This window comes from Sinocyclocheilus anshuiensis, unplaced genomic scaffold (assembly GCF_001515605.1).
Source record: "Sinocyclocheilus anshuiensis isolate Anshui unplaced genomic scaffold, SAMN03320099.WGS_v1.1 scaffold457, whole genome shotgun sequence".
NCBI lineage: Eukaryota > Metazoa > Chordata > Actinopteri > Cypriniformes > Cyprinidae > Sinocyclocheilus > Sinocyclocheilus anshuiensis.
The window spans coordinates 402,811-424,751 of NW_015537939.1; the positions used below are offsets into that span (position 1 = coordinate 402,811).

General features: G+C 37.1%; 1 protein-coding gene across 1 annotated transcript in view; it reads left to right on the top strand.

Moving 5' to 3' along the window:
* LOC107662530 (splicing factor, suppressor of white-apricot homolog) overlaps positions 1-16,895 on the top strand; it is a 100,233-nt gene extending 83,338 nt beyond the window's left edge. Inside the window, exons 15-18 of the mRNA XM_016452597.1 lie at positions 12,875-13,021; positions 15,928-16,092; positions 16,654-16,726; positions 16,878-16,895. Of these exons, the coding sequence (XP_016308083.1) occupies positions 12,875-13,021; positions 15,928-16,092; positions 16,654-16,726; positions 16,878-16,895 (403 nt within the window). The remainder of the gene's footprint in view (positions 1-12,874; positions 13,022-15,927; positions 16,093-16,653; positions 16,727-16,877) is intronic.
* Positions 16,896-21,941: the final 5,046 nt, after the last annotated feature.

Genomic DNA, 21,941 nt, shown 5'->3' on the forward strand with positions numbered 1-21,941 from the left:
CCTCATGTCTTTTAAAACCTAAAACCTGTTTTTAAACGAGTTCTTAAAAAAAAAAAAAAAAGTTCTGTATTGGCATAGACAACTCACTGAAGAACTTTGAACATCAAAAGAAACTTTCGATTTCACAAAAGATTCTTTTTAGTAGAAAAAGGTTAGATTATTAATGTTTTTTACGCTAAGAATACTGAGAACTGTTTCATGAAAGCTTCTTTAGGGAAAGCTTCTTCAGTTGCATTGTTGTGTAAACCCCTTTTTGGAATCTAAAGAGTGTAGTACAATATTTAAAATGTTTTTTTTTTCCAATAGAATGAAAGTGAATTGTGACCATGACTGTTTTTAAGGTAAGATTTCCAATGAGTAACAACATCAATTTCCATCTGTTCTTCATACAGGGACTTCAGAAGACTCTTCAGAAGAATATTGTGCAAGAGTCATATAGACTACTTTTACGATAATTTTGTGGTCCTTTTTTGGCCTTTGGTCCCCATCCACTTACATTGTATGAGAAAGAGCAGCTCAGGCATTCTGCTGAATAACTTTTTTTCACTGAAGAAAGAAAGTCACACAGCTTTGGAATGACATGAGTAAATGCCCATTTTTGCAAAAAAACAAAACAAAAAACAACAACAACAAAAAATTCCTGTGAATATCTTTTAAATGATTTGATTCCACTTACCTGGCAAACTTTAACAAATTTCACCCTTAAAATCGTTGTTATATCAGCCCAGTACCTTGTTAACATGACTTAAGTTAACAAAGTAAAATAAAATAAATAAAACAAACCTTGTGTGCTGTTACAGTTCTTGCCAAGTCAGCCAATCAGATTAGAGCTTGTCAGGTGGATAAAGTGCTTTTCTGTTATTTAAGCAGTATTTATCAGACTGAGTATGAGGGCAGCAGACATCTGATGCTAAGACTAAGGTCTCCATGGTGTCACATTTATTGTCTTTCATGTGTGATAGTTTTTACCCTGGATGTGAGGTTGTCGGGACCTGTTTGATGTGCCCTTAATGTGCGTCTGTATATTTGAGCTTGTTCACGCTCCCAGTTGCACACACTCCCGCCCCAGGGCTGTGGCGTTGCAGACATCTGATGCTAAGACTAAGGTCTCGATGGTGTCACATTTATTGTCTTTCATGTGTGATAGTTTTTACCCTGGATGCGAGGTTGTCGGGACCTGTTTGATGTGCCCTTAATGTGCGTCTGTATATTTGAGCTTGTTCACGCTCCCAGTTGCACACACTCCCGCCCCAGGGCTGTGGCGTTTCTCTTCCTCTGATGTGTGATTTACCATTTAATTGATTGGGCTCTTTGTATCCGAGCTGCTCTTTTTAAAAGAAGCTCTCGTGGGAGAGGTGTTTCCAGCAGGTACTGCTTTAACAAGACAGTCATCACTCAGGAGGGAACATGTTCCTGATTAGTGACAAAAGCAGGGGTGCAGAGGTGAGACTCAGTGCCGTTGCACTTCTCTTTTGTCCGTGTTAAACGAGAATGCAGGGATTGGCGGTGTCACCGAAGCATTTTGTGTGTATCATGGCTGGGATAGAGATTTCTGAAGCTGGTGTTGAACTCTCTCTTATTTGACATGCAGAAATTGTATAGGATGTACCTCATTTGTCTTAAAAGTTTATGGATTCTTTTATGAATTGTTTTTTTTTTCTCCTATCACTATTTTATATGCAGAGAAAACTATAAGCAATTCATAGGCTGACTTCATCAAAGAGTAAACACTGTGTGTCTGTGGTGCTTTCAAAACAGCTTTGTTTGTTTGCGAATCCCGACCAGCCCTACACGGCAACAGTGAGTCAACCAATGGTGTGAGTTTGGGGTGGGGCTAACTGTTTTTTTTCTGACCAATGGTAGATAGGGAAGGTTTGTTTAAAAAAAAAATTCCAAACCTGCATGACATTCTTTCTTCTGTGGAACACAAAAGTACTGAATTGAGTTCTTTTTCACAAATGTATTGCACTTAAATGTTTAAATGCACAAATAGTAATTTCAAAATGTTCATAGGAAATATTAGTTGCTGTGGTATCAAAATCTGGTATCTCTCATATATATTGTGTGTGTGTGTGTTACACAGAACAAAGTCATACAGGTTTGGAACAACATGAGGGAATAAATAATGAATTATTAGAATTATCATCAGCTGTCCCTACATTTTTTGTGTGTTAGTTTGTTTGACTCATTTAAGAATGGCTAATTATTTTGTTTTCTTCCATATCATTTAATGTAATTGCACTTTACAGTTTTTGAACCATATTGCACTTAAATGTTTAAATGCACACATAGTAATTTCAAAATGTTCATAGGAAATATTAGTTGCTGTGGTATCAAAATCTGGTATCTCTCATATATATTGTGTGTGTGTGTGTGTGTGTTACACAGAACAAAGTCATACAGGTTTGGAACAACATGAGGGAATAAATAATGAATTATTAGAATTATCATCAGCTGTCCCTACATTTTTTGTGTGTTAGTTTGTTTGACTCATTTAAGAATGGCTAATTATTTTGTTTTCTTCCATATCATTTAATGTAATTGCACTTTACAGTTTTTGAACCACAATAAGTTGGCAGGTCACCGATTTTTCTAGCAAATTTGCTATTTAATAAAGCCATTGTTATAATAGTTTCCTTCATGATTGCCTTACATTTAAATAATCAGTGTGTTTCTTTTATAGTTGACTTCCCTGGTGGGAACCCTCCAGAACGTCAGTAAGAACCCGTTGTGTTGCTGTTACTTGGCCAAGCAGCTCCTGACAGATGTCCATTCATCATATTGGCATACTGCAGAAAAACAAGCTAATTATTTTGACTTAAAAGCAGTATGTCTGAAGATGAGAGCTCCCCCAGCATTGAAACATTCATGGATTGTTCATAATGACTAGCCAGTTTTTAGATTATTCATTGTTCGCTTGATTAATGTGAACACATCCATCGTTCACTGCTCATCCACCAGTACTGACCAGAAGAGAGTACTGAATTCAGCCATCTTGACTTGTTGAACTGCAGCCATTTCCATTTAAATCGCAGGTGTTCAGTATCCCTATTTGATGGGCTCTCTTGAGGTCATGCTAAAGCATCTCAATCAGGTTGAGGTCAAGCCTTTCTGTTGTTGGTTTGCTCCTTTGCTTAGTGTCATTGTCCTTCAGTTGGCAGCCGGATGACCTTACATTCTCTTACAACATGTCCTGAAAACTTGGGAATTCATTTTTCCATTGATGATAGCAAGCGATTCAGGCCCCAAGGCATAAAAGCAGCCCAAATCCATGATGGCCCCTCCACTTCTGTGCCTTTTTTCTCCTATATAATGCCCCCACCCCCCAACCAACTCAACTTGGGTTTTATCTGTTCACAGAATATTTTGCACAGTAGAGCAGTGGAACATCCAGGTGCTCTTTTGCAAACTCACAAATGTTGTTTTAGAAAGACAAGTTGTCTTACCAAGGACTGATGAACAACAAGGCTTTTAGAGACCCCTTTAAATTTTCTGCAGGTCAGCAGTTCTCAATCTCAGATGTTCTCAGCACTCTTTTGCTTGATGTTTGGTACACATCAGGCAATGCTTTTTGTGATTAGCAAACCCACAATTTTAGGGCGGCGCTGACCAACACCACCAATCTTGCTTCTCTTACTGAACTCAAAATTACATGAGTAGTCATTAGCCTACGTGTTCACATAGTTTTTCCTCCTTGCAATGTTAGTATTTTCACACTGTGTTCAATAGACACGAGAAAATATGTCTTTGTGTTATTTGTTTAAACCGACTCTGTTGAAAGTTATATCAAAATTTATAACGAATCAAGTTAAAAGATTAGTTCACCCAAAAATGAAAATGTTGTCATCATTTACTGCCCCTCATGTCATTCCAAACCTGTATAAGTTTCTTTCTTATGTTGAACACAAAAGAAGATATTTTAAAGAATTCTGAAAAACCAAACAGTTGTTGGTCTCCATTGGCTTCCATAGTAGAGAAAGAAATGCTATGGAAGTCAATGGGGGCCATCAACTGTTTGATTGCCAGCATTCTTCATAATATCTTATTTTATGTTCAACATGAGAAAGAAACTCATATAGGTTTGACACAACAAGGGGGTGAGTAAATGATGACAACATTTTCATTTTTGGGTGAACTATCCCTTTAATCTATGTAACATTATTATTAAAGACACGATATGCTGTATCACTCAGATGATTGAATGCAAAAAGGTGACCAGCTTGCATTGTTTGCATGGACTTTACTCTAAACTAGCCTCTCAGTCATTTTTTCCCCATAATCCCTCGCTTGCCATCCAGCATGATGCAATGGCTTTACCGCTTCCTTTCAATTGCTTATTACGTCTCTCCCCTTCCAACTCTCAGAAATCAACAAATCATTCTTCACCCTTCAGCACTTACTTAGTTTTGCATTTTCACTGTCCAGTAGATGCCAAGGCGATTTGGCAGGTACCTAACCATGTGTATGGAGTAGTGAGATTGCACACAGCAGCTTTCAGAATCTCTAAAATCCCTTCATCGACCTCAATCAGAGATCCTGTGGGAAGGAAAGTGTCATAATGTTTCATGCAAATGCCGGGTGAGATTAAAGCTTCCCTATGGTCCCCAACACCACTACAGTGCTCCTTTAAGAGTAGTGTGAAAAGTGCTTCAGACGTTCGCTACCATGATTTGGAGATCAAAAGTGCGGTGTTGAATTTGTTTTAGAGGAAAACATTTTTCTTGTGGCAAAGAAAATTCGGAAAGTAAATACGAAGTCCATTTCTCTGTAATTACTAAGATAATAGCTTTTTAGACTCCCATTAGATGTGACTTTAGATGTGTGTGGAGAGAAATCGTAAATAAATTCAACTCCTGTTTCCCTGAAGTACCTTTGGAATGATTGTCCTAAACTCCAGATGCTCCTCCAGAATTAGAGAAACAATAGCCTTTCGTTTAGAGAAGCTAAAGAGAATCATAAATAATGGTTCATTTCAGGAAGCCCAAGCTAATTAGCGTAGCGCTGAGTGTCAATGCGTAGTCTGTGCCAGAGTCGCTGCGCCTCAATATCCGAGGAATCCCGGGAGAGCGAAGTAAACTGGCAAAGATCAAAGAGACTCATTCTAGGTGTCGTTATTTGAATGAAAAAGGGTGTCTGTACTTTTGCTGGCTATAGGAGAGAGAGAAGTCCATTTCTCTGTAATTACTAAGATAATAGCTTTTTAGACTTCCATTAGATGTGACATTAGATGTGTGTGGAGAGAAATCGTAAATAAATTCAACTCCTGTTTCCCTGAAGTGCCTTTGGAATGATTGTCCTAAACTCCAGATGCTCCTCCAGAATTAGAGAAACAATAGCCTTTCGTTTAGAGAAGCTAAAGAGAATCATAAATAATGGTTCATTTCAGGAAGCCCAAGCTAATTAGCGTAGCGCTGAGTGTCAATGCGTAGTCTGTGCCAGAGTCGCTGCGCCTCAATATCCGAGGAATCCCGGGAGAGCGAAGTAAACTGGCAAAGATCAAAGAGACTCATTCTAGGTGTCGTTATTTGAATGAAAAAGGGTGTCTGTACTTTTGCTGGCTATAGGAGAGAGAGAGATGCAGACTATCTAGAATGTTGTGCCACTGCTCATGCATTTAAATGGCTCTCATAACACACTGAATCTGCCTTGTGCAGTCAATGTTTGGGGAAAATCTGAGGAGACTGAGGTGATCGTGTCAAAAGTTGATGAAGACGGATCTGCTGACTCGTCTCTGATGACACTTTCCCGCCCTTTGTGACCCGGAGTGTGTATTTACTGTGAGAAATATATACAAGGAAAAAGCTGCTGGCTGTAATTGCACACTTCCACCTGAGGCACTTCCTCCATGACTTTTTCTCTAAGCTGTCAGTCCAAACACTTTCAATCCAGTGGAGATGGTTTAAAAAATAACAAAACTACTATGGTAAAAACTTCGGATTCTGGCAGTGTCTCCAGAGAATGTGAACTAAATAGCAGCAATTTACCCCACTTACATTTGTTTTTCTCTGCAAGTATGAAGAACAGATGGATTAAATATGCTGCGCACTTCTCACTGCAGACGGAGCAGATGAATTTAGCACCGGGGTTTTAATGACTCCATACATTTGTTCTTCTGCTGTTCTAGGTACCACTTTACTTGTCACGACCCCTGAGGAGCTTTGTCTGTGTACTCTGTTTGGATGTGTCTCGGTGTCTCTTATTGTCTCATATTTTAAAATATTTATTTTATAGTAGATATATACATATAGATGTATGTATGTAGATAGGTAGGTATATACTTACGTGTGTTTGTATGTGTGTGTGCGTGTATATTTTTTACATTTATTTAAAACATTTTTATAATATCAATGTCATTTTATAGTTTTTTTCTCCCTTTGAGTAGCTGTGAATATTCTAATAATCAGTTCTTTTCTCTTTTTTTTTCATTTTTTTTTCATTTGGGGCAATTCTCAGATATAGTCAATGAATTAATCAGAATATTGTATAATTAATTTGATTATTTATTTATTTAATGCAGTTTGATGAGAGCAAATTAAATGCTTTAAATTGCTTTTATTTAGGCAAACCTTGTAAGTGGTAGAATTTAACCCATTATCAGCTAATACACTTCTAAAAGAGGAGACAGGCCTGTTTTGCACTCATATTCCCGTGTCTTTATTGAGCAAGTAAGGCTGTGATTAACCCCTAAAGCTGTCGGAGCAAACTACCACTCACAGACTGTTTCTTTACTCAGGCTAGTTTGCTTTAGTCACAGTCTCAGGTTGAACAAACACAGTGTTTGACATACACATGCCTGATTACATGGGCTCTAGCAGGCTTGATATTTCGGAGGGCACTTTGTCCCTATCTCTTGAAAACAGACATGAGAGACCGGACACTTGTGCCACGCTCTCCTTTGGAGTTTATCTAGGCAAATGTCAACCCAAAACCCCTGAAATCAAACCCAACCCTGCGTCCTATTATGTAACTCCAGCTAGAGAGTTATCAAATTGAATGCACTTTTCTAATCTTCCATCTACAGCACCTACTCCAACACCCTCTTGCCCTGAGCAGCACTATCTTTTACATAAGAGACGTTCCCATGCTAGATAGAAAGAGAAAAACACTATTTCTAGATTAATTGGGACACGTTTAAAAATACTTCAGGATGATATTGCGTCCTGGTTCCGTTTAAGCTCTCCAGAGCTGTATTATATGACCTGTAGCCCTTAGATTTCAAGCCTGACTTTATTGAGTCCAAAGCCTTTTCTGCCTCGTGATAAAATAGACTTTTTATTTCCTCGCGTGTGATGAACCGAGACCCCCAGATGTGGTTTCAACAGCGTGAGCTGCAGCGTTGATTGATGAAATTCCATTTCTGATGTGAATCCAACAGCAGAGGGGATCTCATTTAACCAGACAGACACATATTGAAGTGATTACGACAGAAGAGAATGGCCAATTATCTTTCTGCCAGACCCATATTATGCTGCGAAACAACCAGTATTTTTAATTAGCGCTATTTCTGGGGTGGAAGGAGCGAAGTGGAGTTATTAGGACCAGGGATAAAAAAGACACAGGCACTGCTCTGGGGAGCCGTCCACATACATAGTAACATTGCTTCCTTTCACATGGAGACATACACTGATGGCAAAAACCTTTCTAAACTGGATACGGTCCCCGAGACCACTCGAAGCCAGTTGGGGCTCTATTGATTGGGCCAGATGCGCAAATTTAGAAAGCCATTGGGACCATCTTTCATCTAATATGTGTCGTAATTTTGTCCAGAGAAAGCAGCCTGATTGGATTTTGCTCATTAAAATGGCAGTTTTCATTGACCTTCATTATATGGACAAAAAATGACCCAGACATTTCTCAAAATATCTTATTTTATGTTCCTTTACAGGTTTGGAACAGTATGAGGTTTGGAAAATGGTAATAGCATTTAAATTTAAAACAACTCTCTAAAATTAGGGTCTCAATGTGCACCAAATGATTCCTGTAATTTCAGCTCATTTTCAGATAGGAATATCTGGAAGAATTTAGGAGTAATTTTGACTTTAAAACTTTTAATGACCACTATATGCAGAAATCAATAGTAATTGTCCAAGGGTTCACATACTTTTTTCTGCATCTATATCAGTATATACGTGTGGGGAGAGTGGCTTGTCAAAAGTGTTATTCCCAGAAACTTGAGGCAAGGATGCAATACCCCACCTCTAAACTTTTGTTCACCCCTCCACCGCCCTCGTTTTTTATTCGTCCTCTTTATTGGAAACCAAGGCCGATTTGTCATTATCCGCTGCTGAAGTTGCAGTAATTACAGTCCCCTCATCATGCCTGTCCTGACACGCCATAATATAATTTCTGGAGATTAAATCATTTTGGCCCCAGCATTTAAATCACTTACAGTGTGTAAAGGGCCTCGTGTTCTTCTTTCTTTCTTTCTCTCTCTCTCCATCTTTCACAATCTCTTGCTCTTTTCCTTGGTTATATTTCCATGCAAACTTGCCAAACAAGGGCAAAAAGTGTGACTATAAATAAGATGAACTTGGTAGGTGAAATATCGAAAGGAGTAAAACCGCTTCCTCTAATACGAGATAAGGAATGGCCTCGTTCTCTCTCTCTCTCTTTCTCTATGTGTGTGTATATATTTATATATATATAGATAGATAGATAGATAGATATATTTATATAGATTTGTAGAATAAATCTTGTGTCTGTGCAAGAGAAAGATTGAGATTAGTTTTGGGCAGAAGCTCTTCTTAGACTAGTAATCTAGTTTGGCTGAGCCCCTGTGGGGCTCTGTAGATATCGCCTTGGCTTTAGCCATGTTCTCCAGCTAAGAGCTGTATGAGAAATCTTTCTATCCCTGGTGGTTTTCTTATTCCTCTGTTATTGAACTGCAGTTCATCCGCTTACTTCATAGGCTTTGCACCACTGCGCAGACTGCAGCGTCTGCATTAAGATGACAATCCCATCTCCGTCTAATCCAGATCGTCTCACATCCGAGTTAATTTCTCATTGGGTACAGCCCCATCATGGCCTTCCAGTGTTGCCCTTTCCCATTAGTCCTCAGATGACCTGAGATAATGAGTGTCTGGAGTGGCACTATGCCTTTGTCCACAATCTGTCATGTCCTTCCACAACCATGTCATTAGCAAGAATGGACATGTACATTTCTCAAGCCAGACATGTGACCTTGTGGTTTTGACCTTGTTGCCTGATTGCTGTCGAGTGGCAGAGGGCCTTTAGACCACAAGTGTTTGTTTTCGAGCAGGTCAGCTCATGTTTGGACCGAGTCCTGGTCAAGTGTGTCTGAGTATCGCCACTTCAGTACAGGAAATGTGTGTTAAAGTATTCAGCACTCACCTTTTGTACTCTTTCCCAGTAATTGCCATTCTTTGTGAGCTGATTTTGAATTTAAGAGGAATTTAATAAACTATTTGTGTCATGTAGTCTTGAGGATATTGAGGTAAAGAGCTAAAGTGCATGTCAAGCTTTCAAATACTAGGAAGCCGGTTTCTAAAGAGAGTGTTTTTAGATTTAGATCTGATTTTTACTTATAACCTATGAGTATTACCTTTCTTTTTGACTTTTTGACTTAACTTTGACTTGACTTAAATTGATAGAATATTTAATCATTTTTCAAATCTAAACAGCATTATTTGCACACTGAATCTCCTATGCTTACCTTGGTGTAAAGAGTAATATTGTGAAATATTATTACATTTTATAGCAGCTGTTTTTTTTATTGAATATATTTTAAAATGTAATTTATTCATGTGATGACAAAGCTGAAATTTAGTAGCCATTAATCCAATTTTCAGTGTCACATGATCCTTCAGAAATCATTCTAATATGCTGATTTGGTGCTCAAGAAGCGTTTCTTATTATTACCAATAGAGTTGTATTATTATCAATTAGGGCTGTGACGATAACCGCATTACCGCGGTAATGAGATGCCGACCGTGGTGTTGAAGTCATCACTGTCATCACCGCACTTTTTTTGCAAGGTATTTGCAGGAGGAAGCTAGAGGTCTGCATTCCAAATCTACATGACCAGATTTCTTGCGATGCGGGATTAAATTCCCGAACAAAGCACGGTAGCAGTCGGTAACTCTTGTGTCATTTGAACCGGAGCGGGCGGTCTAAAGGCCCGGACACACCAAGCCGACTTCAAAGAACTAGCGGCGACGAAACCCTACGGTGTTGTCGGCAGCGTTGGACCAAAAAGCTGCGCTCGAACACACCGCACAGACTACAGCCGACTGACGAGTGGAACACACCAAACAAACTAGCCTGACCATCGCTCGCCGTCGGCCCGACGATGGCCAACGGCCAACCGTCAGCTTGGTGTGTCCCGGCCTTAACAATATCCCGTTCCCGACGTCCTTTCAGAACAGCATATCTCTTTACTCACTCTTATTGACCACCGGTAGCCTGCACTCAGGACTGTTATGCTCGCGCTGCACGCACGGACCAGTGCTTTCTGCGTCATGTATTTTATTTGCGGGGTCTGTGCGTGCAGCATGTGCATAACGGTCCTCAGAGCAGGCTGTGACGGTGGTAAATATACGGCCCTCAGACAGAACAGGCAGGTTGTCGATGAGTGACAGAGCAGAATAAGGATGGCAAAGCAAAGTGTGGATGCACTGTCCTTGAAGGACGTTCAACTTGCACTGGAAAATGGTCAGTTTACTGCTAAGAAACCCACGTCAGGCAAGTCTGACTCGGGACATTCTTCTCAGGGATGTTAAATTCTTTGCTTAAAAAGTGATTTCATTTCGCAATGGCTACAAGCCAACAGTTTTGTTCATATTTTACTTATAATTTTAAATGACAAATGTTTTTTTTTTCTTTCTCTGTGACACTTTTTCCTATTGTGTTGACAGCAAAATGTAAAACTAATTTGAGTTTTACAAGACGAATAAAATAACAAATATGGCGATAAGCCACCAAACCGCATGATTTGTTGCTTCTTCACCGAGGTAAGAAAAAATCCCATACCGTCACAGCCCTATTATCAACTGAAAACAGTTATGCTGATTAATATTTTTGTGGAATCCATAATACAAAAGAACAGCATTTAATTTAAATAGAAATTTAATGCATCTTTGCTGAATAAAAGTATTTATTTCTTTAAAAGAAAAAAAAACTTGCTGACCCTTAACTTTTGAATGGGATTGTATATTGACCAATATTGGATATTTAATTTTTTACTTTATTTAGACAGATTAGTATAGAATTTTTGTATAAAATTGATTATTTATCAATTATAAAAGCAGTAGCATTTAAATTACGAAAAACAAAACCTAAAACCTGATTCCAGTCTGAAATTCTAGTAAAATTACAGTAAAATCATTGTTTTATCTCCATCTTTTTCATAGTGACAACAGCAATGTTTACCATATTTAGTGAATTATCTACCTTTTATTTCATCAATAATTATAATACATCATCATCAAGGAAACTAGAAAACGGCTCATTTGACTAGATAACTTTTTATATATAGCATTAGTAAGTGTTATAAATCAAACATCACCACACAAACCATGAGCCTGTTGTTTTTTATTATAGCCTTCATTAATAACTATCCCATATCTCAGTCGGTGACTCCGACTGTGAGCATGGACATTGAATTAGCAATCCTAGGGCCAGAAGTAATTATAAAGCGGCTGTTTTCTGACATCAAACATGACCAGTGTTATGCCTCTAATTTTGTTACCGCTAATAATACCAGTGTCAGTATTTAAAGCTACTCACTCATTTTTATTTGCTGCCTCCTGACACCTGACATCTCGTCTCCAGTCGGTGCGTCAACACCAGGAACCAGCCACACATTTATCCTTAATGAGTATATCTGTCCAGTGTAGCGGAAAAAGAAAAGAAAAATGAAATTCACACTGGACACAATTATAATAAATGGATGCAAATGTATTATGGTGGGGAAAAAAATACTTTCCTCTTCATCAGATAATATCTTTGACACCCCTGCAGTATATTATTAATGATTAGATTTAATATATGTTTTACTTTCTTCTTCCTGTCTGTATAAATATATATTTTTCTCTCTCTCTGCCTGTTCCTGACCCCCACATTTTCATTGCTTTACTTGTTTGAAGTGTACGTGCATATGAGATATTTATTTTAATTCACATTATCCTTCTGAGTGGGTATACAGGTGCATCTCAATAAATTAGAATGTCGTGGAAAAGTTCATTTATTTCAGTAATTCAACTCAAATTCTGAAACTCGTGTATTAAATAAATTCAATGCACACAGACTGAAGTAGTTTAAGTCTTTGGTTCTTTTAATTGTGATGATTTTGGCTCACATTTAACAAAAACCCACCAATTCACTATCTCAACAAATTAGAATGCCATGCCCTGCAGTGAATTAAATACACAATACTTATTGAAACTGAATGGAGTTGATATTTTATAGAATTTGGAGAGATGTTTCACAAGGTGTTTGTTTTTTCGGAGTGTCTATTTACACCAAGTGCAAATAGCCCGCCTTGTTGGCAGAGGCTATTTACACTAACTCCACCCACCAACGTGTGATTGGGCTAGTCAACATTACAAAAGATGGTCATTTTTTATTAAAAGTAATTTAATATTTTACTTTATCTAATAGTTTTTGTTTGCAATTATAACCTTTCTTCAATGTTCAAGACCTCAACTCCTCAGTTACTCATTTTTAGAACTTTCTCCATATGTCAAAAAGGTTTTAAAGAGGTAAAAAGAGAGCAAAGAGCAAAGGACCATCATCAACTGACAGTTAATTTAACAGCATCAAGAAGTCTAACCTGTGGGTTGATTTCTTGAGCAAGACTTCTAAGTTGACCGTGTTTCTTTCCTTTCAATCTCTTTTTCTCTTTCTCCTCTCTCAGGTCTCAGTCTCGTTCCCCCAGCCGCAGAGACAGACGAGCTCGCTCTTCAGACAGAAAGCGTGATGAGAGAGAGAAGGAGAGCTACGGCCCAAGCACCTACCGCCTTGGCAGCAACCCAGCACTGGGCAGGAAGCGTTCCAGATCAAGGTGGGGTGGCACTTAGGTCACATCAGGCTCAAAAAGACAAACAAAAAAAAAACTTTAGCAAGGATGCATTAAATTGAAATGTAACATTAAAGACATGTATAATGTTACATTTTGATTTTTTGATTTCAAATAAATACTGTTCTTTTGTACTTTCTATTCATGAAAAAATCCTGGGAAAAAAAAAAGTATCATGGTTTCCACGAAAATATTAAGGAGCACAACTGTTTTCAACATGGATAATACACTGATATAATAATAATAATAGTATAATAATAAGATTAACAATAATAAGAAATGTTTCTTGAGCACCAAATTAGAATATTAGCATGATTTCTGAAGGTCATGTGCCACTGAAGACTGGAGTAATGGCTGCTGAAAATTCAGTTTTGAAACAGAAGAATAAATTACAGTGTGACACATATTGAAATAGAAAACATTTTAAATTGTAATTATATTTAACAATATTCCTGTTTTTACTGTTTTTGGTCAAATAAAAGCAGCTCTTGTGAGCATAGGAGACTAAAATACATTTTAGAAAAATGTACCAACCACAAACTTTTGAACAGTAGTGTACATATACAAAAATATGGCCTATATATATTTTATTTTATTTATTTATTTATGTTTAATTTACAGTGGCACACTGCTGTGAATACCAAATATAATGACAGCAGGAAGAACATGTGTTTGTATTAATGGCAGCTGTGATATGGCCTCATTTGAAACCCTCTAGCTGTATATCATCACAAGGAGCAGTTTGGCTGATTGTCAGCATGCATGCTGCTGTTCACAGTGGGTAAAAAGTGCTTTCCTAGTGTTTCCTCAGAGTCTGCAGCAGGCATGATCTTTTCATTCACTGTAATCCTTCTATTGAAGAGTCCTGTGAGACTGCTATCATCACACTACCCTCTCTCTCATTTCCTCTACCTTCCCATTATTTTCTTACCGACACCTATATGGTGCTAAAGCACCACAGAAAGAGACGGTCATGGTGACTTCTCAGATCTCACCCGGCTTTTATGTCATTGGTTTTTATCTGAGCAGCCCACTCTCTCCAGTGCTCTTTAAAGCTTAGCTGAGACATTTCTTCATATTCTGCTGCCGAGGAGGTTGCAAAGACTTTTTACACATCTCCTACAAAAGATAAAAAGTTCAGCATCTTTCATTACACCCTCAAACCTTTCTGGTTTGAACTGAGGGAAGAATTGAGATGGAGAGATGGATGGTTGGATCACTTACAGGGTTTTAGTGAGGTTTGGTTTGTTAGAGTGATGACAGAAGCGTCTCAGATGCAGAACCTCGCTTACATGCAAAGCAGAGGAAGATTGAGTGCCTGTCTTGGACTAGGCAGCAGCTGTTGTCTTGGAAATATAGCATAACGGTTGGATTACTGAAGTAAAATATAATTTATTCTCTCCATAGGAAAATATATTTTTACAAAATATGTAGCCTAAATCTTTCAAGACAGACCAGCCACGAGCTCTGAGGTTAAGCGATGGTATGGGCTTCTGTAGAAACCATAAGTCACAGTGAGTCACTGCTTCACATTTAAAAAAAGAAATGTTTTATAGCCTAATTCTTTGTAATAACTACACTGATTCATCTCAGAGCTGAATGGCTTTGTTCTTTACTTAGAACTTTTATTAAAGTTTTCTTTTTTGTTTTTTAATCCGTTTTGAGAAAATTAATGTGGAAAAATACATTCGGAAGTCTCTGTTGATCTCCATACCGCTCTCCTGTCCAATAAGCTATAAGATAATCTTAATCATGCCAATCAGACAGGGTAAGTGAGAGGCCTCATGTGTTTCTGTCTTTTTGGATAAACTTAGATCTATTTTCCTGTACTGATTCAATTAGTCATAATAGTTTGTGCCTCGGGTGGAATTCCTGGCACGTCTGCAGCAGCGCATTTTTAACCTCATTGTGTCTCCTAGGACTGCTTTGATCCACTCTCCAAATATGTCTTGTCATTTTGCTACAGTGCCACAGGTAATTAGAGGTCACTATGCCCATTAACTGAAGTTGGGTGCTCCTTTATAAATGTATTTTTCCAACTAAAGGACATGCCTAAGGTATTCAAATAAAATATTCATAAAGGACAGCCTGGGAGATAAAGGCCCCTTGATATGGACTGTGTATGTGCTTTTTCTCTGAAGAGAGCGCACACGCTGTGACTGTTATGTGCGATTGGCCTATTCCAGTCACCTCGCTGATGCAGTGCTGGATCAGGGGTCTTGCTGAAGGGTCGTGTGCATGTTTTAAGACCCCACAGTGTTACCTCCTGTCAAACAGTAACTCTCACTTCACTGCTGTCTCCACAGAGCTGCAAAAATCAATGCTTGTTTAGCTCATAAAATAGTTAATGAAAAGTGAAATACTTTATATTTTGTATTATGTATTGTTATTCTAAACCTATGACTTTCCATCTTCTGTGTATCAAAGAAAGAAGAATTTTGTGAATGTCAATGAATTCAAAAGAATTTTTCCAATCCAACAAAAGCATATAGTGGCATCAAAAAAGCTTTTTGCAAAATTCCAGTATGTGTGCAATATTCCAAATCTTCTAAAGCTATACAATATACAATAACAATTTTATTTATATAGTAAATTTGATACAGAGTGGTAATTTACATAAAAGTTATTTAAAAAAATAGTAAACATAAAAAGGTTCGAAGAAATAATTGCATAAATAATTGAAGAAAATAATAGACTTATTTAAAAATGAAGGCAGACATGCTGGTATTAACCTAAAATGTTCCCCTCTCAAATTGTATTTGTCTTTTGATGCAGAACATACATTAAATACAAATGAATGGCATTGGTTCTTGTAACAAACAATGCAGCAGAATATGTTTGTTTTGAGCTGATCTAGTAGTTTAGTAACTTTTTTTAATATCTCTTTACAGTTCACCTCATGAAAAGAAGAAAAAGAAGGGTTCAAAGTCATCGCACCAATTTAAGGGTTCCTCCTGTTCGCCCTCGGCATCCCCTGACAGAGGCGGAGCCATGGCCAGAGTCTCTGCAAGCCCCTCCCCTGCCACAAGCCCCGCCTCCAGCCTGGGGAGGTCCAGGTAAAGGGCATCTCGCTCTGGTCCCATTACTAAACAATCAGTCAGCGTGAAGCTTTTTGATTTGGAAGTTATAATGGTTTTATATATGATTTGACAACTTGACTAATTAGCTGTTGAACAAAGCATGAAAGCTGAATTTTACAAGATTTTTGTATATTATGGAGAGGTTTTGATTCAAAAACCTGAGAAAGCACCACACTGCAAAGGGTTATTGGGTACAGGGACTGACTTTTTTCATACAACTTCTTAAGTTTCATCAAAAAGTTGCTCTAAACTCCCTCGGCCTTCAGTTGTTTTTGCTGCTTCTTCTTTACCTCCCACTGTGTGTCTCTCTAGACTTTGTTATATTTGTGCCATTTTTGTGTCTCCTCCGGCATTGGGTGAATATTTCATGGCCTTCTTCTGGTCGCTCAGTTTCAGCCTGAGATGTCTGCGGTGGTTACGTAGTCACCAGTCGTCATGAATACTGTATTAAGGTGTTTTTCACAAACCGTGCCAATTGGCAGACCTCTTTCTGTCTGTCACTGTCTCACTCTCTCTTTTTTTTTTTTTGTTAAACAGGGATGGCTCTCAGGAGAAAGACAAGCAAGTGTCCTCCACTATTGTCTCTTCGGTCCAAAGCAAAATCACTCAGGTATGTCGTTAAGAAATTATTAACTTCCATATAGCAACAAAGCTTTTGTGTAAACTAGGGCTTTCACTTGATTAAAATGGGTAAATTAATTAATTACAGTATGTCCCCTAATTAAATTTAATCACAATTTTATGTATATCGGTATTTGCAGAGAAATATCATCAAATGAAAATATGAATGAAGACATTGCATTTTTTATTTATATTTTATTTATTCACTCTTTATTATATAGGACACTAGAGATTTATAAGGACTACTTTCTGTGCCACACTTTGACCAAAAACATTTATGGTTTTTCTATGTAAAAATTCTAGACAGCCATAATTGACCAGTGTGTCATAATTTATATAATATATAATATAATATATGGGCCCATAAACCCTCAAACTTCAGGGATTTTTTTTAACGTTTTTTCCCAAAAAAATGTTCAAAACAGACTTTTGTGCCTTGACAAACTTTGATTTTCTAGTTAAAAATTATATGTATATGAATTTCAGTTCATTTTAATTCTACTTCTTCAACATGGATAATACACTGATATAATAATAATAATAGTATAATAATAAGATTAACAATAATAAGAAATGTTTCTTGAGCACCAAATTAGAATATTAGCATGATTTCTGAAGGTCATGTGCCACTGAAGACTGGAGTAATGGCTGCTGAAAATTCAGTTTTGAAACAGAAGAATAAATTACAGTGTGACACATATTGAAATAGAAAACAGTTATTTTAAATTGTAATTATATTTAACAATATTCCTGTTTTTACTGTTTTTGGTCAAATAAAAGCAGCTCTTGTGAGCATAGGAGACTAAAATACATTTTAGAAAAATGTACCAACCACAAACTTTTGAACAGTAGTGTACATATACAAAAATATGGCCTATATATATTTTATTTTATTTATTTATTTATTTATGTTTAATTTACAGTGGCACACTGCTGTGAATACCAAATATAATGACAGCAGGAAGAACATGTGTTTGTATTAATGGCAGCTGTGATATGGCCTCATTTGAAACCCTCTAGCTGTATATCATCACAAGGAGCAGTTTGGCTGATTGTCAGCATGCATGCTGCTGTTCACAGTGGGTAAAAAGTGCTTTCCTAGTGTTTCCTCAGAGTCTGCAGCAGGCATGATCTTTTCATTCACTGTAATCCTTCTATTGAAGAGTCCTGTGAGACTGCTATCATCACACTACCCTCTCTCTCATTTCCTCTACCTTCCCATTATTTTCTTACCGACACCTATATGGTGCTAAAGCACCACAGAAAGAGACGGTCATGGTGACTTCTCAGATCTCACCCGGCTTTTATGTCATTGGTTTTTATCTGAGCAGCCCACTCTCTCCAGTGCTCTTTAAAGCTTAGCTGAGACATTTCTTCATATTCTGCTGCCGAGGAGGTTGCAAAGACTTTTTACACATCTCCTACAAAAGATAAAAAGTTCAGCATCTTTCATTACACCCTCAAACCTTTCTGGTTTGAACTGAGGGAAGAATTGAGATGGAGAGATGGATGGTTGGATCACTTACAGGGTTTTAGTGAGGTTTGGTTTGTTAGAGTGATGACAGAAGCGTCTCAGATGCAGAACCTCGCTTACATGCAAAGCAGAGGAAGATTGAGTGCCTGTCTTGGACTAGGCAGCAGCTGTTGTCTTGGAAATATAGCATAACGGTTGGATTACTGAAGTAAAATATAATTTATTCTCTCCATAGGAAAATATATTTTTACAAAATATGTAGCCTAAATCTTTCAAGACAGACCAGCCACGAGCTCTGAGGTTAAGCGATGGTATGGGCTTCTGTAGAAACCATAAGTCACAGTGAGTCACTGCTTCACATTTAAAAAAAGAAATGTTTTATAGCCTAATTCTTTGTAATAACTACACTGATTCATCTCAGAGCTGAATGGCTTTGTTCTTTACTTAGAACTTTTATTAAAGTTTTCTTTTTTGTTTTTTAATCCGTTTTGAGAAAATTAATGTGGAAAAATACATTCGGAAGTCTCTGTTGATCTCCATACCGCTCTCCTGTCCAATAAGCTATAAGATAATCTTAATCATGCCAATCAGACAGGGTAAGTGAGAGGCCTCATGTGTTTCTGTCTTTTTGGATAAACTTAGATCTATTTTCCTGTACTGATTCAATTAGTCATAATAGTTTGTGCCTCGGGTGGAATTCCTGGCACGTCTGCAGCAGCGCATTTTTAACCTCATTGTGTCTCCTAGGACTGCTTTGATCCACTCTCCAAATATGTCTTGTCATTTTGCTACAGTGCCACAGGTAATTAGAGGTCACTATGCCCATTAACTGAAGTTGGGTGCTCCTTTATAAATGTATTTTTCCAACTAAAGGACATGCCTAAGGTATTCAAATAAAATATTCATAAAGGACAGCCTGGGAGATAAAGGCCCCTTGATATGGACTGTGTATGTGCTTTTTCTCTGGAGAGAGCGCACACGCTGTGACTGTTATGTGCGATTGGCCTATTCCAGTCACCTCGCTGATGCAGTGCTGGATCAGGGGTCTTGCTGAAGGGTCGTGTGCATGTTTTAAGACCCCACAGTGTTACCTCCTGTCAAACAGTAACTCTCACTTCACTGCTGTCTCCACAGAGCTGCAAAAATCAATGCTTGTTTAGCTCATAAAATAGTTAATGAAAAGTGAAATACTTTATATTTTGTATTATGTATTGTTATTCTAAACCTATGACTTTCCATCTTCTGTGTATCAAAGAAAGAAGAATTTTGTGAATGTCAATGAATTCAAAAGAATTTTTCCAATCCAACAAAAGCATATAGTGGCATCAAAAAAGCTTTTTGCAAAATTCCAGTATGTGTGCAATATTCCAAATCTTCTAAAGCTATACAATATACAATAACAATTTTATTTATATAGTAAATTTGATACAGAGTGGTAATTTACATAAAAGTTATTTAAAAAAATAGTAAACATAAAAAGGTTCGAAGAAATAATTGCATAAATAATTGAAGAAAATAATAGACTTATTTAAAAATGAAGGCAGACATGCTGGTATTAACCTAAAATGTTCCCCTCTCAAATTGTATTTGTCTTTTGATGCAGAATATACATTAAATACAAATGAATGGCAGTGGTTCTTGTAACAAACAATGCAGCAGAATATGTTTGTTTTGAGCTGATCTAGTAGTTTAGTAACTTTTTTTAATATCTCTTTACAGTTCACCTCATGAAAAGAAGAAAAAGAAGGGTTCAAAGTCATCGCACCAATTTAAGGGCTCCTCCTGTTCGCCCTCGGCATCCCCTGACAGAGGCGGAGCCATGGCCAGAGTCTCTGCAAGCCCCTCCCCTGCCACAAGCCCCGCCTCCAGCCTGGGGAGGTCCAGGTAAAGGGCATCTCGCTCTGGTCCCATTACTAAACAATCAGTCAGCGTGAAGCTTTTTGATTTGGAAGTTATAATGGTTTTATATATGATTTGACAACTTGACTAATTAGCTGTTGAACAAAGCATGAAAGCTGAATTTTACAAGATTTTTGTATATTATGGAGAGGTTTTGATTCAAAAACCTGAGAAAGCACCACACTGCAAAGGGTTATTGGGTACAGGGACTGACTTTTTTCATACAACTTCTTAAGTTTCATCAAAAAGTTGCTCTAAACTCCCTCGGCCTTCAGTTGTTTTTGCTGCTTCTTCTTTACCTCCCACTGTGTGTCTCTCTAGACTTTGTTATATTTGTGCCATTTTTGTGTCTCCTCCGGCATTGGGTGAATATTTCATGGCCTTCTTCTGGTCGCTCAGTTTCAGCCTGAGATGTCTGCGGTGGTTACGTAGTCACCAGTCGTCATGAATACTGTATTAAGGTGTTTTTCACAAACCGTGCCAATTGGCAGACCTCTTTCTGTCTGTCACTGTCTCACTCTCTCTTTTTTTTTTTTTGTTAAACAGGGATGGCTCTCAGGAGAAAGACAAGCAAGTGTCCTCCACTATTGTCTCTTCGGTCCAAAGCAAAATCACTCAGGTATGTCGTTAAGAAATTATTAACTTCCATATAGCAACAAAGCTTTTGTGTAAACTAGGGCTTTCACTTGATTAAAATGGGTAAATTAATTAATTACAGTATGTCCCCTAATTAAATTTAATCACAATTTTATGTATATCGGTATTTGCAGAGAAATATCATCAAATGAAAATATGAATGAAGACATTGCATTTTTTATTTATATTTTATTTATTCACTCTTTATTATATAGGACACTAGAGATTTATAAGGACTACTTTCTGTGCCACACTTTGACCAAAAACATTTATGGTTTTTCTATGTAAAAATTCTAGACAGCCATAATTGACCAGTGTGTCATAATTTATATAATATATAATATAATATATGGGCCCATAAACCCTCAAACTTCAGGGATTTTTTTTAACGTTTTTTCCCAAAAAAATGTTCAAAACAGACTTTTGTGCCTTGACAAACTTTGATTTTCTAGTTAAAAATTATATGTATATGAATTTCAGTTCATTTTAATTCTACTTCTTTAAATTCCTATTTTAATTGGAATTCTACATCAGCATTAAAGCATATTTTTATTTAATTTTTTCTTTTGATAATATAGGACTGAAGGTTTATCAGAACCTGTTTTTTCTATGTAAAAGTGCTAGACAGCTGTAATTGACCATTATGTCATATCTTGCTGCTTTTTCAGTGTCTCGCCGTATTGAAAGTTAAAATAATTTTGTTATTTTTAAGAACGTGTTTTGACATCCTGCATTCTTTTTCATTCTTTGGTGCAGCAAAGTTCCGTTTTAATGCAACATGTTCTATGCAAATGCCCACTTGGACTGATGTTTTCAAATGAAGTTTTGATTTAATTTTGTACATTAAGCAGTTTCGGGCTGAATTCATTTGTAAGGTTGAGGGTTTAGAATAAACTAGTGCTGTCAAACGATTAATCGTATACAAAATAAAAGTTTTTGTTTGCATAATATATGTGTGTGTTCTGTCTACAGTATATTTATTATGTATATATAAATACACACATACAGTATATATTTTGAAAATATTTACATGTATTTACATGTATATATTTATATTCATAATTTATATTATAAATATATTTAATATATAAACATAACATATTTTTCTGAAATATTTACATGCATGTGTGTGTATTTATATATACATAATAAATAGACACAGCACACATACATATATTATGTAAACAAAAACTTT